Source organism: Anopheles maculipalpis, chromosome 3RL (assembly GCF_943734695.1).
Source record: "Anopheles maculipalpis chromosome 3RL, idAnoMacuDA_375_x, whole genome shotgun sequence".
Classification (NCBI taxonomy): domain Eukaryota; kingdom Metazoa; phylum Arthropoda; class Insecta; order Diptera; family Culicidae; genus Anopheles; species Anopheles maculipalpis.
In genome coordinates, this window is record NC_064872.1 from 70,040,640 (window position 1) to 70,056,749 (window position 16,110).

Sequence of the window (16,110 nt, forward strand, 5' to 3'; positions counted from 1 at the left end):
TGGAATTCTAGTCATCTCAACTAAAGTTATCAATGCCTGGCTGAATGATAAAAAGCCTTTAAACGAACAGATGGATCACACGCTCAGTACAAATAAAGTGCTTGGTTTTATTATACGCTTGTTCTCAGCAATTTGTGATCCCCTTTAAGAAAAGTTCTTTATTAGACAAAATCTTCATTCTATTTTGTAGATATCCTAAGAGTCCTGCAACTGCGACTATTGCAACCCGATCCAACCAACCAGTAAGCGCTAACTGTCGTTCGCGATGACTGAATTCTTCACATTAATCGATTAAAGACGCATGTTTGTTTATTAGGTCACAGTAGCAAAAGTCTTAATTATCCCAAGGTGATTTGCTCATTTTGATCTCCTCACTTATTACAATACATCCGAGCATGGCGTTCGATAAGATAGAAGAAAATCTCTCGAAAAATCTATTGTCACACGCACGTTACTTTAGAGTAAATAGGTATACGGAAACCGGCAGCAATGTTACAATGTTGCAGGCTAACGCAGAACTAATAGGTCCCTAAACTTATCGCAACAATAAAGCAACTAAATCACCTTTTCGCGCTCTCGGGTGCTGGCTGATGAATGCTGATAGTCGACCACTATCACTCATGGGGGGTCAATATCTGGCCAATATCTTATCGAGATGTCATGAAAGCTTTATAGTTTTATGGTTTCGCATTTCTTTCGAGGCTGTTTTTGTTGTTGTTGGACCGGTTAGAACCGGTGCTAAGACTCGCAATCGAGCAGTATATAACTGGGTCGTAGGACTGCCTGTAGGGTCAGTATAGTTCCTTGTTTCATCCTTAGAAACATCGGCAAAGGTTTTCCTTGAAAGTAAAAGAAAAAAAAAACACTCTAAGTCACCCGGAAACATCATGAAGGGTAAGGTCCTTTTTGTGAGTTCAAAGCCCTTTCTGGAGGTTTCGACTTGCAAGGATTAAGAGGTTCCTAGCAAGCGCTCATCCTAAACGCTTAATCTCTCCGTTCAGCCGTTCTTTTTCTCGCCGTTATTGCACTGTTCGTCGCCCTGGCCCACGGTCAGACTGGCTGCGTACGTGACGATACTGATGGACGGCCGCTGTGCAATGCGGCCGAAGTGACCGCACGACTGTGGCGCAATAACTGGGACCCTACCGCGTACTGGGAGTGTACGACTGTGGGCGTGGCGGCTGTGGCTCGCCGTTGCCCGACCGAGGGAATGTTCGACAGCGCTACCCGTACCTGCATCAACTGGTTCGACTGGGTCTGGACTCCAACGTGCAAGCCTCCCAGCGCGCTGGTGTAAGCGGGGATAGGATAATCCCGAATGCTTTTGCTTTTCCTAGAACACCGAAATGCTCGATCGAGTTATTAGTAGGGAAGTAGTAGTCCTGCTTAGTGTCGCATGAAAGCTATCCAATTTACCATTTTTTTTATACCACGGTATATCAATGCATCCCGCATGGGCAAATACAAAAATAAAGGCTGTTGTAGTTGAGTGTTTGACCAATTTTAAAACGCTGCATGGATTATTGGCTTGGTAAAACCGATGGCACAGATTGTACTATCGAACAGCATTACAGGACCATTACGTCAGTGTCTTGGGAATTTCTCCAATTTCTTGACGGACGAGCACGTTGGCGCAAGTTGGCGCTCTGCCACAGATTGTCGTTGCTCGTTTGGAAAGATGACATCCCGCGCGGCATGTAAATTCCACCCGGCGGACCGGTATCAAACGGTCTGCGCGAGAGATGATGCCACCGATACGATGCGGCACAGCATTTCCGGTCGTGTTTATATCAAAGGTACGAGATCGGTTCATGGCAGATGAAGGTCAGCCCGTGGAAAGGGACATACGCCGAAAAAGCAGCTAACTTATCGAAGAACCCCTTCTTACACACCAGCCGCACGAAGTAAAAGATCGGAAACTAACGTTCTCCGCCATCGGTTGCTAGATAGATATCGCGAATTTCGATCTAACGAGTTGGCCTCGCTATCTTATCGGTCGTATGTCCTATACAGATTTTTTTTTTGTTAAGCTTCGTTACTCTTTTTGGACCTTTTTTGGAGACTTTTTGGAGACACTTGGCTGGCCTAGGTCTTGGACCGTGCTTGCTGGTGGGTAGGACTTGTTGTGCTACAGTATATAACCGTCCCGAATGGTTGCAACTAGTCAGTATCGTTCCTTGGACCATTCTTAGAAGCACTCAACAAGTTCTTCTCCGCCAGCTCGTCGAAAGTATCACCATGAAGGGTAAGGTTCTTTCCTTTAATGGAAGTAGTTTTGCGTAATCGGATTAAAGAGTAAAAACTTACTTATTTGCCGGATTCTCAACTTCACACACCCACACACACACACAGTCGTCCTATTCTTTGCCGCTATCGCACTGTTCGTCGCTCTGGCCCACGGTCAGAATGGCTGCGTTCGTGACGATACTGATGGGCGCCCGCTGTGCAATGCGGCGGAATTGACCGCACGCCTGTGGCGTAACAACTGGGACCCGACCGCGTACTGGGAGTGTGAGACGGCCAACGTTGAGGCTACGGCTCGCCGCTGCCCGACCGAGGGATTGTTCGACACCGTGACCCGCACCTGCATCAACTGGTTCAACTGGGAATGGACTCCAACGTGCAAGCCGCCGAGCCGTGTGTAAAGCGCAAAACACTGTCCGGACGACCGAATTAGCTGTAGCGCAACAGTAAGGATTGTAACACATCCTTTCTAACTTCCTTTTCCCCGCCACCTTCCTCCCCCCATTTTGGAAATTCGGGAATACCAGTCGGATCTCCACAAACAAACACAAACAACGGCAAATTAATAAAGGCTGTAGATTAGAGTGCCAATTTTAAATGCGCCATTTTCGTACTTGTCTTTCGGTTGATTTCAGAAAGCGGTTGCTTAGGTTTGGAAAGAAATGATTCATTTTTTTACAGGGTTACTACGATGCGAACAAAAGTAAGAGGAGGCTTTGCTGATCGGTACACACCAATTACACAAAATGGTCCTCACAATCATCAGACAAATCGCGGAATTGGTCGATTCTGATCGAAAGATATGCATGTTTGCCGGTCTCATGGTGGGACCAAATACAATCCTAACTAATGAAATTTCTGTCACTCCTCTTGTCCAAAGGCAGCGTTTCAGGTAGTAGTTGATCACAAATGATAATGCAGTTTCTGTTGCGTTCGATAAAAATTACGCACATCAGGAAGGAACATGCCGTTTTTTAAGGTTTGTCTGATAAGATGGGAGTACGATGCGAAGGAAAAGTAAGACATGTTTCATCAAAATAGAAATAAAGCAACGCGGGTGGCTCACACGCACAATTGACTTGTTAAACCTTTTTCTCAGAACTACAGGGCGGCATCGCAGAAGTGATAGACAGCGGTTTGGGGAGTTTTCTCAACCAAAGGGAAGTGTCCGTTATTGTTAATCGAAAAAGGCGTTCTCAATCATTTCAATCGTTTTGTCAACTTTGTTTTATCTTTATTACTATTTATCTTTTATCTTTGACCTCGACCTTTTTTGCTGGCTCACATAGACCACCAAGCAAAGAAAAAATGCAACTATAATGCAGTTGTTAAAGAACTAGAATAGCATGTGCCAGGTGTGTTTGTTTTATAAGGCGTTCTCTCTGTGTGTGAGTGTATTTATTCGTGTCATCTGGCCGACACGGTTAAGAATAAGATAAAAATGCAAACTACTATAACTGTAAAACAACTCCCATCGTGGAACGGTACCCGAATAGATCTTCCATAATTAGTAATTTGGCCCTGTGTCGTTCATTTCGAAAAGAAGCTGAGAAACGGTGCGGCTCGACTCGACGTTACTGAGCGCTACACCGGCCAGATGTGCTTCGTACATGCGGAGACTTCTGCAAAAGTTGTTAAAATAAGTAAACATGATTAATAATCCACGTTATGCTCAATTTTCTGCTCATTCGGTTAATCTTACCGTTTCGCCGAATTCGTGTAAACCACCAGATTCCGTAAGATCAGGGCAGATGTAAGGCGAATACTTTTCGTTACCGGACCTTCCATTTCATCCTGAGGGAGATAACGCATTTAAATATTTTTCCACCAAATAGTTTCAAATCAAATCAAATCACCTGAAACTCCTTCGAATTTATATAATCCATGGAATAACGCTTGATCGCATGCATTGCTGCCGGACCGGCCGCAGATAGTTGACCCGGTCCGTTGGAGCTTCCTGTACCCTCCGCCGCACTGCTCGACTCCACTTTTGTACAAGAGGCCGGTGCCGGTGATCCACGCTCACCCGATCCACCAGCAGCTGACGAACTGTTTGCTCCCGCCACATTCCCACTACCCGATCCCGCTTGGCGCACCAACGTAACCGGGTACGGTTGTACCGGTTGCTGTGGTCCACCGGCAAGCCTCCGTTGAACGGCCGCTTTGAAAGACTTGAAAAGCAAAGAAAACTCCTTGAAAACAAAGAAACATACAGAAAAAAAAACTTCACTTACATCCGCCGTACAATGTCGATCGAGAATATGTGTCATGAGCGAGAATCGTTTCCGTGGCAAATTGTCGCACAAATTCGGTCCCGGTCCCCACTGACAGTAAATGTCCGCACTCACATCGACCGTATCGGGACAGTGGATGGTGCACGCGTGCCGAAACACTTCCGTTGCCGATTGGAACTTTTTCCGTGGACAGCCGCGCCAATCGCAAACCCACGGCCAGCTCGGATCGACGTCCTCTTCCACGATTTTGGTCGGATCCATTGCGGGGATCATTTGGATCGAGGTACTCGTACTGCCACTGCCCGTTGCCACCGACACCGGAATAGTGATTGTGTTGGTGATGGGCGCGGATGATGTAGACGGTGCCGGTGCCGGTGTCGGTGTCGGTGTATATGTTGGCCCAGTCACTGTGGATGATGGACCCGGTATCGATTGTCCAGCAATTGAGGCTACGGGAGCTGCCTGGGTTGCGCTGGTAATGGTTGCCGTTGGAACGTTTCCACTCGGTTGTGCCGGAATCGGCGTAACCGTGATCGATGGTTGACTTGTAACGATCGTTTGTGTGACTTGTGTTGCTGGATGGGGAACGTTTGCTCCGCCAGGCGGACGAACAACGACACCTTGGTTCGCAGGCGGCATCTTTTGCTGAACGACTTGAATGATTGGCTGCTTGCCACCGGGCAGCCCTGGAGTGGGTGGTGGTGGTGGGGGAGGTGTTGAGACTGATGCGACTACTGTCGGGCCAACGTTTGGCACCGGGACAGGCTTCGCTGGCACGATCGATTGGGAGAGTGCTCCTGTTTGCCGCTGAATCGATAAGCCCGAAGGCAACTGTTGTGGATGTTGCTGCTGCGAGGTAATAGTTGCAACCGGTTGTTTCTGTTGCTGCTGTTGCACGGTGATTATCTGCGACGGATTCTGTTTCATGGTCGCATGTATTAGATGTTGCTGTGGCGGTTGCTGCTGATGAAGCACCTTCTGCACGATATGCTGACCTGTTTGCTGCACCGTGGCAGATTGTATGATTTGCTGCTGGATGATCTGTGGTCCGCCCGAACTGCTACTATGTGCACCGTGGAAAACGATCTGCTGTGTGGGTGTGTGCAAATTTTGCGTTGTTGACGGTCCTTGTGCTTGCACCAATGTTCCACCCGGTTGTTGGATGAATTGTATCGTTTGCTGACCAACGGGTCCACCCGTCGATAAGTTCGCCTGCTGAATAATGTGCTGCTGCTGTCCATGCACACCAACGTTTGCGTACGGTTTAATCTGGAAGGTACCGCCTCCTCCACCACCACCGGTCGATCCACTCGGTTGCATCGCTTGTACCTGCAACTGTTGCGTTTGTGGTCCTTCGAAGCTGATCGTGTTGCCCTGTGCGTTCGTGGTGATGTAGATCGGTTTCTTTTCGATAATGGTCCCACCACTACCACCGGCAGTGGCGATCATTGTCGTCCCACTAGTGCCCGGCATCATCGAAGGTGCACTGGACGTGATGATTGTCGCTCCACCCGATACCGACGGACCGGCATGGCTAACGATCATCTGGCGAGGTAGCTGTGTCATCAGGATCTGCTGACCCTGTTGGTTAAGGAAAATCTTTTGCGTCGTCTGTCCCTGGTTCTGTGCCATCGCGCCTTGCATTGTCATTTGCTGGCCGATACCGGAACCGGATGGTGGTTGTTGCTGCTGCACGATGATAATTGTTTTCTGGCCACTTCCGCCATGCTGTTGTCCTTGGGCGAGCAGAACCGTTTGCTGTAGCTGTGGCTGGGGTTGCGGTTGCTGTGCCACGACGTACGTTTGCCCTTGCGGATTGGTAGCAAGAATGTATTGGGTCGGTTGCTGATGTTGCGTAGCCAGTACGGATGGTTGCATGATTGCCCCGCCCGGTGCAGTTGCCTTTTGCAATTGTAATGCACCGCCACCGATTGCATTGTGCTGCAGGATGATCGGCACGGTTTGGAATCCACTGTCCGTTTTAATTGTTGCCGTCGTTTGCGATGTTAATTGCTGTTGCTGCTGATGCTGCTGAGCGGGATTATTGGTGACATTTGCGGTTGGTGTAGAAATAATCATTGGCTGGCTGCTGTTGGGTGTTACAATTATCTGTCGTTGCATCGAAACTGGCATTGAAATCATTTGCTGTTGCTGCTGTTGCAGTTGTTGTTGCTGTTGTTGTTGTTGTTGTTGATGCTGTTGGTGTGTTATTTGTTGTAGCTTCACCTTAGCAGCAAGCTGCTGTTCCGCCTCCTGTGCAGATGCCTCCTCCATTTCCTCCCCTTCCGTTATTGAACCGGCCAGCTCAGCGTACAGATCGGCAGTTTTTGTTGCCCCACCTTCCAGCCGCTTCGTTGGAGGTTCCATCGATGTGTCGGTAAGATCGAACTTTCGCTTTATTGTCGTCTCTCCGGCAATGATCATTTCACCCGGCTTCTTTTCGAGCAACTCGGAAAGCACCTTGTTTGGCAACAGTTTACCGGTGGTGGATGCCGCATGATGCTGAATCTGTTCATGCGTGGCGGCAATCGTTTTGATGATCGTACCCTGCTGGATGCCCGATTGACTGAGTGGTGCTAGCGGAGGTGGCGCATTAAATGATGTTTCGTGCGGATTCGTTGCCGTTATGACCGTGTTGGTGGGCAGTGTGCCCGGTTTGATGGAAATGGTCGAATTGCCCACCTTAATGTTGGTCAGATTGTTCGGATTGTTGGACGTTACAACGACCGATGGATTGATCGAACTGTTCGGGTGAAGCTTTTGTTCGATCATTTGCTTCTGTTTCTGCATTTGTTGTCTTTGCGCCACCTGTATTGCAATGATGATCAAGTGCGAAATAATTGTTATACATTTAATATCACAATGAGCTAAATAATATCGGTCCTGCAAAGGTTTAATCAAATCCTAATTGTGTTATAACAAACGCACATTCTTAATCACACACAAACACACACATACACGCTAATACGATAAAATTGTCGCACAATTAATGAATCAAAATAATTTACAATCAGCTTCTTTTAAAACAAATCTCACAGAAGCAAAAAAAAAGAAGGATTAATTGAAGAGGTAGTACACTCTGGATGAATAAAAAAAAAGTTTTCCGGTTCAAAGACTGAATAAACTACTGAATATGGTATTTTGAAGTTCTCCCGGAGCCTATGTAAACACCGTTCCAAACTAGTGTTGGATGAATCTGTTTCAGATAGATCCAAAGATTTTTAAAGCTTTGGGGATTCATGAATGTCTTTGGAAACATGATTTTTGTTTTTTTGTTATTTTAGGATAAGTACTTTTAGCATTCGATTGCGTAGATCGTTCAAAGAATATCTTCAAAAGTTTCAAGAACCTTTTGGGAGTCAATACCAAATTTGAATGACTCTTCGCTGCAAATTCTTATGAATGACTTTTCCTAAAAAAGACATTACACACAATACTATTCCAAATTGAATGTAATTCTGAACATCTAAACTCAAATTTCGCTAACATTCCTGATAATGACCAAAGAAGTTGCCAGAATGTAAAGATAAAAGGTTAGATTTTGTTATAGAAAAACGACAGAGGGGGGAAGATTTTACCATTTTTGTGATTTGCTTCAAAGTTTCTTTGAAACACCTGTATTGCATCCAGTGTGTACTTCCCCATGAGTTTTGATTTAATTTAAATTAAATTGATTGGTTAGTTTCAAACTAAACATGCTTGCTTTTTCAAAACGTTACCTAGTAAAAAAATTCAATAAAAAACGCAAGCAAATTAATTATAAACGATCTCGATATCAGCATGCACACACACAAAGCTTACAGTGAGATCCAGTACTGAGTAATTGAATGTAAAACGATCTTGCCGTAATCTGTGATCGTTAATACATTCCATTAATCAATACCAATGATCCTCAAACAAGCACACACTCGCACGCACACACACACAAACACAAGCAGTCTTAGTTGCGTCCTACTGTTGTTAAACGCTATGTTTATGTTACTGTTACCTGATGCACGTTAACATTCGGTGCAATCAAACAATTGGTAGTAGGAGAATTGGTGATGGTAGTAGTGGACAAACTACTGGAATAAGGAGCAGCAGCAGCAGCAGCAGCAGCAACGGCAGCAGCGGCCGAGCCAACGGTAGCAGCGGAGAGCGTACTGTCGGTGACCGCTGTCGTTACCTTGTTCGCCAGCAGGCTCTTGATCAGTGCGGATGGGTTCGTCGTCGTCGAGCTGATCGTTCCGGACTGGTTCATGATCGTAGTCGTACCGGTGCCGGTTTGCAGATGTGCACTCAGTCCCGGACTGCTGTGGATCGTACCTGCTGGCTGTGGGGAGATGGTTGTCTGATTTACCACAATTACGTTGTTCTTCTGATCGCTGCTCAGAACTTGCTGAAGCAATGGTGATGAAGGTGTCGTCGGTATGTACTGATGCTGTTGCTACGGAATGAGACAGGAAAAAAAGAGTCAAGATTAATAAGCAGAAACATTTAAGCAGAAACATTCTTGATAGGTAAATAAGCAACACGGAGCTAATGGAACTGAACTCCTACCCAAATGAGCACACAGCGCAACAAAACGTGTTTGCGAAAATTTGAAGAAACCTTTTAAAAAGCAGTACACACACGCGGAAAAGTCAAACAAATGAAAAGAAAGAAGCGATTACAAGACAAATAAATTAAAAAAAAAACAGTAAGCGAAAGCGACAACATAAAACTACATCGAACGGAATAGAAAGGAGGACATTCTTACGCCGGACGTAGCTTTATTGATAACGACACTTTTGCCACCCATTTGCGTGACTATGATCTGCTTGCCGATCGTTGAAGATCCTCCCGACGATGGTGATGCTGTGCTTCCAACACTAGCGACCGACTGAGCCTGGGTAAAGTGTAAGATTGCTTTCGGTTGTGCTTGTTGGTGCGAGGATTTAACCGTCTGGAGAGGTATCGTTTTATGCAGCACGGATTGCGGTGGCTTTAGTGGTGCTGATGGTAATGTATTAGCGGAACTACTGGGTGGTGCCATCGCTATAACGGATGAGGAACGAAACGTTCCTGCGGTACCGTCAAGCAATCGTCCGGATGTTATCCCACTGTTACTTAGATTTGTGGTGTTTGATTTGATGGTTGTGCTGGAAATCAACTCGCGACCGATCGTGGCGCTTTGCGTTGTAACGGTGGTGATCGTAGCAGTACAACTGGTAGTGGTTATTTGATTATGGCTTTGTTCGTCCTGTTTGGTCAACGTGCCGGAGTTACTACTATTACTACTAGTGCCCGTACTGGTCGAGGTACAGGGGTCTACGGCAGGTGTCTACGAGAACCCAAAGAGTGTGTGAGCATAAATAGAATTTAGGAAATCTGTTAGCATTGAAGTACACTGTGTTGCGGGCAGTTTTGGATAGAATTGAATGAGACACAGGATGATCGCGGCAGGAAAAAAATGGTAGGCTGATATCTTAGAGATCCTTCTTTAATATTAGTCAAAAATTTGGTATCCCGAGATTTTTTGACGCGATGCCATATATTTTTTGTCTCGACACTATGTTTTTTTAACGCGTTCCCAGATAATTTTGTTCTCATTTCACAATACTAGCATACCAAGACGAAATGAAATATCAGTAGTAGAATATATGGGAACGTGTCAAAAAAAAAACTGTGGGATACGAGCAAAAATAGTTGAGCACGCGGCAAAAAACCATAGGAATAATACTGTAATATTGCGTTGCGTGTACGGAATGAGTTTTTTTTTTAGTTTAAATTTTTGCCCTTTTTCCTACCACGTGCTGTGCAATGTTAGTGACTCGTCGGAAATCGTTCTGTTGTCTTCGATACCCAAATTGAACTTGTAACTAAAATAAATCTCCCCCGACAAAAGTTAATTTAAAATCAATACTCACCACCACTGTCCCTTTGTGCACGATCGGTAATGGTTTGGAGCGCATCCTTAAACCCTCGTAGTAGTATCCAATCGTTTCAACGCCATTCTGCTCCATTTTTAACTGCACTGGACCCACCGTTCCGCCGAACACGGCACGCACACACCGTGGAAAGTGCGAAAGTGGAACAATCACCTTACGGCCCAGCTTTCCGTTCGTAGCTAAATACAGCTTGTAAAGCTCCTGCTGCTCCATACGTACGGCCGGGGCAGCTTCAAACGATGCCCTCAGCCAAGCGTACGCAAACTGTTCACTTTCCTGCGCTTGTTGCTGCTGTATGTGTTTGGCCGCGATCGACGATGGTGCAGCGGAAGGACTTTGAATGACCACCCCGCCGGGTGCAATGGTTTGCTGCACGTGTCCCGGGTGTCCGTGTTGAGTGGGTGTGCTTGTCGTAGTTGTTGTTGGTTGATTCGCAACTATACCACTGTGCGTAACGGTCGATGCTGGATCGGGACGAACAATTACATTGACGGGAATTTGTGGAGAATCGGCTGCTGGTGGACGTTGGACGGTAACGATCTGGGTATTATTTGAAGCAACGGGTTGATTCTGCTGCACTGCGGGTTGGGGAGCAGCAGGTTGCTGCTGCACCATCTGTTGTTGCTGGGGTTGTTGTACGACTGGTGGCGATGGCACTGGTTTGCTCGTGATAGTCAGGGAAGGAAGCTTAGGTACTTCGGGAGTTGGATATACAACGTGCTGATTAGGATTTATCTGACCACCGACAGTTGCGGCTGTCCCTGGTATCTGTCCACCATCTTTGTGAACGGTCAGTTGCGTCATGGTGGGTGGTGGATTCGTTTGTCCCATTTGACCATTTTGATAAAAAGTGCCTTGCGCATGTGTGGCCATATTTCCCGGGATGGTTTCAACTACACGCATCAGAATGCACGCATCCGGGCCGTAACTCTGCGCTTCCACCGTCACCAAGGAAACGAGTGTATCAATCACGCCCCGGATGTGCATGATCGCACTGCAGGGTTTCTCTCCCATCGAAGTCAGTGAGTAAATACATTCCAGCGTGTACAGTAGCAGCATAATATCGTTCAAGCACAGAAACAGACTTATTTGATCGTACAGCTTCTGGTTGAGGCATCGGTTAAGATTTTCTTCGTTCGACTCTTTTTGCGCTATTTTACTAAGCACTTCCAGGCAGCTAATGATAACACCCCGATCCGCACCTTCCAGTCCTTCCGAAAGCGTCGACACGAGACATCGCGTCACTTCATCCGACTGTGGATCATTTATGTCGATCTCATTGGCAATGTTTCCGAGCATATCCAATCCCAGATGGTGAAGATTGTTCCATCGTGCATTAGCGCACATAATAAGAAACCGAATGAAGGTACGGTTGCGGCCGAGTAAGTGAAGATTTTCCTCATTGAAGCTTAAGTTCCGAAAAATGGAAGCGATCTGCAGCACGCGCTGTCCAATGTAATCGTTCGTACCAAGCCCCGTTCCCAGACTAAGAAACGAACGAAGTGATGCCATATTTAGTCGTCCATTCATGATCTCAAAATCGCTCTCTGTTTCACCGTCATTTTCTGTGCCCGATTTTGTGTCCATTTCTTCCTGCTCTTCGTGATAGATGGAAGCGATCAGTGCGCTCGGATCGGTGCCCATCTTGGCGAAGCAATCTTCCAGCGATAGTTCCAACACTTGCGGCTTTTCAAAAAGACATTCCTTCCAGAAGCGTTGCAGCGAGTTCTTCCGGATGTTTGAATAGTATTCGTCGAATGTGTCCCTCAGGGAAAAATGGTTGAAAACTCCAGCATGAGCCAACAGTGCGTACACCAACCGTGGACACTTATCCACCTTCAGCGTGTGCTTGTTCTCGTTGGACATTAGCGTGCACACATTAATTGCGAAATCTTGCTCGTTCGGTAAGGGTGACAGTAGCGACAGGATAAGCTTATCGTACTCGGACGCACGGTACAGATCTTCGGAAAGTTTCAACGAAGAGCGTAACCCTTCCGGCACATTGTGCTGGTGATGGTTGTACACGGACGGGGTGGAGTGCAGCATACGGACGGACCACCGTTTGTGAAGTCGCTTCTCGTCGTCGTCATCTTCGTTCGGATCTTTATCCTCACCGTGGAAGTTTACCCGTTCGTATCGATCCAGGTAGCGGATGTAGATTTGTTTGAGAGCGATTTCATTATTTACGCACCGGGTCGGTAGATCCAGTTCTTCTATTACCTCGTCCCAATCCTCCCGAGCATTTACCTACGGGAAGTGACTGTTTTAATACAACGTTGCATTTCCTTCATAATAGAATTCTCACCTTCATCCAACCACCGCGGCCGATAACGATCGAGTAAAGCTTGTGCAGATCCACATCCTTACCACTGATCTTGGGCAGCTTCAGATACGGTGTACTTTGGAGAACAAAAAACAAGGACGCCATGTAATTGCCGATCGACAAATGTAAACATTGCCGGAGTGCCGCGTTCAGTGCACTTACCCATGCTTCTCATGGAACATCTGCAGATCATTCAGAAAGCTGCACTTATCCTTTTCGAACGTTGGCTTCGTAATCGTTCGCCGTATATTTTGCGATTTGGCCGATTCTTTCGGTGTCCCGGCACCACCACCAACACCGGCGGCCTGTCCACTGACGACGCTGTTGCAGCTGGCCATGCTCGCATCGTTCGTCGTTTCGTCCACCGACATCGGTGGCACGTTCGTGCGTTCGATTTTCACTACATCGGTCGTCATTGTGCTGATTGCATGTTTTTTTGTCTTTGCGTTGCGGCACGAAAAATAAATGTTGCCCTGAAGCTGATGTTAATTTCCACTGCTCAAGCAAGTGAAGCGATGGAGAAGCGAAAACGAAGCGAATTCACGCTGAAGCCAAGCGACGGGGAGTTGTCAAAAATGTGCGGGTCCTCGTTTGACAGCCGCTGTCAAATCGATTTGAACAAAAAAAACTTCAACCGCCATCAAAACAAGCAGCAACGATCGAAGTGCAGTCAGGCTGGCGATTTTCTGCTCCAGAGTTAGAAAAGATCTCTCTTGTGTTTTGTTTACTGTTGTGAAAGTTTTTCTTGTCATAAGTCGGGTAAGAAGCGTTGAATCATGGTGGACAAATCATGTGATTGTGATCAATGATGAATTATTATAGATTTGGTGTTTGCACACCCCGAAAGAAGTATGTGAAGCTTTCCCAAGGGTGTTGCAATTGTTGAGCCAAACTTGCTCTTTTTGCTCTAATTCTGTTTTCGAGCACTAAATGGACTCTTGGTTGGAGTCGAAAATATTGGTATTGAACAAACCATGACCAAATAACGACTGTGTTTCTTTACTCTAGTCCCACTTGCTATAACACCCTTCGGAGAAATGAAGCGTGCGCAACCTTCATTTTTGAATGCGGTCGAAAACAGCGTAGATCGCCGCCGCCGTCCCCGGCCGATCAGTCGCATTAGGTTGGAAACATTACTGGCTGATGATCGTCAATCGTGTGTGTCTTTGCCTCATGGATCAACGATGCCACTCGCGACCGCAGCCGTGTTGGACGAGGTGTTTGAGGAACAGTACGAGCCAGATGATGCGGTGGTTGAGACGAAGGAAGAAGAAACGGTAAAGGTATGTCTGCGCTTACGGCCCTACACCAAAATGGGTGGCCGTATGTCGATCAAAATCAAGGAAAACACATTGATCGCTCGCTGCCAGGGTGAAAATCAGTCCTCGTCGGAAAAACACTACACATTCAGCAACGTGTTCGAGGAGAATGTTTCGCAGGCCGAGGTGTATGATTGTTGCATCCGGCCCACAATCCGTCCTACGCTGGGTGAACCGGGTGCTACCTTTCTGACGTACGGGACGTCGGGTTCCGGCAAAACGTATACTTTGCTCGGAAATGAAGGACAGCCGGGTATTGTGCCACGATCGATTGAACAGATTTACGAGGAGCTGTACGATCACATTTCGATCGATCCGAGTCTGAAGATGGAATGTATGAAACCAATACCGCTGAGCGATGAATCGGTGCTGGATGAGTTACGAAAGCTACAAACCATCAAGACTAGGCTGGGCCAGGGATGCAAGGAAAGCCAGAATATAATCAGCGATACCATCCAGAGTCAGCACCAGTTTCAACCGCTGGATATGGGTGATAAGCGTGTATTCATATGGATATCGTTCGTGGAGATTTATAATGAAAATGTGTACGATTTGCTAAACCTGGACGGTGACTATGGAAAGCGTAAACCGATGAAGGTCTTGTCTAACGATGGTAATGCCTATATCAAGGGTTTATCCACACTGTACGCCGGTACGAAGGAAGACGCTTACAATTTGCTCCAGTACGGGTTGCAGAGTGCCACATACGGTGCTACGGACGTTAACAGTAACTCCAGCCGATCTCATAGCATCTTCACGGTCACTGTCATAACGCACTCGGTATCAACGCAACGAATTTCCCAATCGGTTTACAAATTTTGCGATCTTGCCGGTTCGGAACGGCTGAAGAAAACGGGAACGTTTGGCGATCGTTTGAAAGAGGCGCAGAAAATTAACACTTCGCTGCTGGTGCTTGGCCGCTGCCTCGAGACCGTACACAAGAATCAGAAAACGAAGAAAGTACACGATCTGGTGCCGGTGCGCGACTCGAAGCTAACCATGATTATACAATCGGCACTGCTCGGTAAAGAACCGATGACGATGATCGTCAACGTGTATCCGACGGAAGAGTTTTACGATGAAAATTTGAACGTGCTGAACTTTTCCTCCATCGCCAAGCAGATCGTTATTAGTAAGCAACCGAAGATAATGAAAGCATCGCACAGCACACGATATTCGTTTTTCCTTAGCCAAGCCATGGGCAGTCCGTCGTCGAAGATTGACACCAATCAGCTGCTGGTAGAGTATGAGCAGTACGTGATCACCGTAGAATAAGTGAGACATTTGTATCAGCACGGGGGAGTAATATTTATTTCCTTCCATTTTTTATCAGTTTGAAGCATGAGAACGATCGTCTGATTGCCGAAGCGGAACAGAAAAATGCCGAGATTGATTGTCTTCAGAAGAAGCTGGTGATACAGGAGTTTCAGCTTCGAAACGAGCTGACGGATAATTTTCAGCAGCATTTCGCTACTATGGAAGAATCGTTCCAGCAACGCATTCAGAGTGCACAGGAGCTAGCCATACTGCCCTTCAAGCATCAGGTAACGTATTTTAAACATCATTTCCGTTAAAGGAAATACCCTAAAATAAGATTTTTATTTTAGTTGGCTTCACTGGAGAAAAAGCTCAAATCGAAAGAACAAACGATAATGGAAATGGAAGACGAACAGGACGATTACGAGAGAAAGCTGAAGGCGTACGAGGAAGAGCTGAACAAGTATCGCTTGCAGCAAAGCCGTGTCCGAAGACTGTCTGTTTAGTGAGGAAAAGTGAAGCGTTTGCATTTGATTACATTTTTTAAATACACCTTTATCATGTTTCATTTACGTGTTGTGGCTGCAAAATGGGTTTTGTTGAAAAGTTTTTAAAATTTTCGATTTGAGAGCTGTGGGTCGCTGAAGAGAAATAACTTACATATTGAAAACAAACGAGAAATCGAGCAGCTTTTCGCCTCATTTAAAATTCGAGCAAATGTGCTCGATTTCATGCACACCTGGATATTTTGAATTTCATTATGGCCAAAAAACAAAGCTCCACCGTCAAATGTCAGAAAAGTTGTGAACAAGAGCACAACAAAA

General features: G+C 46.3%; 4 protein-coding genes across 4 annotated transcripts in view; 3 read left to right on the forward strand and 1 right to left on the reverse strand.

Moving 5' to 3' along the window:
- Positions 1–887: 887 nt before the first annotated feature.
- On the forward strand, positions 888–1,297 carry LOC126560931 (uncharacterized). The gene is made up of 2 exons (XM_050216882.1): positions 888–894; positions 1,002–1,297. The coding sequence occupies exons 1-2, from the start codon at positions 888–890 to the stop codon at positions 1,295–1,297; spliced, it is 303 nt and encodes a 100-aa protein (XP_050072839.1).
- Positions 1,298–2,140: 843 nt separating this feature from the next.
- On the forward strand, positions 2,141–2,645 carry LOC126563393 (uncharacterized). The gene is made up of 2 exons (XM_050220031.1): positions 2,141–2,245; positions 2,353–2,645. Exons 1-2 carry the CDS (start codon positions 2,239–2,241, stop codon positions 2,643–2,645), a joined length of 300 nt encoding a protein of 99 aa, XP_050075988.1. The 5' UTR covers positions 2,141–2,238.
- Positions 2,646–3,732: 1,087 nt separating this feature from the next.
- On the reverse strand, positions 3,733–13,151 carry LOC126561270 (AT-rich interactive domain-containing protein 2). Its single transcript, XM_050217241.1, has 9 exons — positions 12,873–13,151; positions 12,693–12,786; positions 10,367–12,634; positions 9,217–9,780; positions 8,467–8,904; positions 4,479–7,286; positions 4,101–4,415; positions 3,947–4,038; positions 3,733–3,866 (listed from the first exon to the last, which is right to left on the reverse strand). The coding sequence occupies exons 1-9, from the start codon at positions 13,124–13,126 to the stop codon at positions 3,752–3,754; spliced, it is 6,948 nt and encodes a 2,315-aa protein (XP_050073198.1). The 5' UTR covers positions 13,127–13,151; the 3' UTR covers positions 3,733–3,751.
- A 565-nt stretch (positions 13,152–13,716) lies between these two features.
- Positions 13,717–16,110, forward strand: part of LOC126561846 (kinesin-like protein subito) — a 247,380-nt gene continuing 244,986 nt past the window's right edge. The window contains exons 1-3 of the mRNA XM_050218183.1: positions 13,717–15,282; positions 15,363–15,573; positions 15,637–15,808. Of these exons, the coding sequence (XP_050074140.1) occupies positions 13,748–15,282; positions 15,363–15,573; positions 15,637–15,792 (1,902 nt within the window). The 5' untranslated portion in view covers positions 13,717–13,747 and the 3' untranslated portion in view covers positions 15,793–15,808. The remainder of the gene's footprint in view (positions 15,283–15,362; positions 15,574–15,636; positions 15,809–16,110) is intronic.

Coding starts and splice junctions, on each gene's coding strand:
- LOC126561270 (XM_050217241.1), bottom strand. CDS start 13,126: ATGACGACCGATGTAGTGAAAATCGAACGCACGAACGTGCCACCGATG. Junction 8,905..9,216: donor TCAATAAAGCTACGTCCGGC/GTAAGAATGTCC, acceptor CTCATTCCGTAG/CAACAGCATCAGTACATACC. Junction 4,416..4,478: donor ATCGACATTGTACGGCGGAT/GTAAGTGAAGTT, acceptor TTGCTTTTCAAG/TCTTTCAAAGCGGCCGTTCA.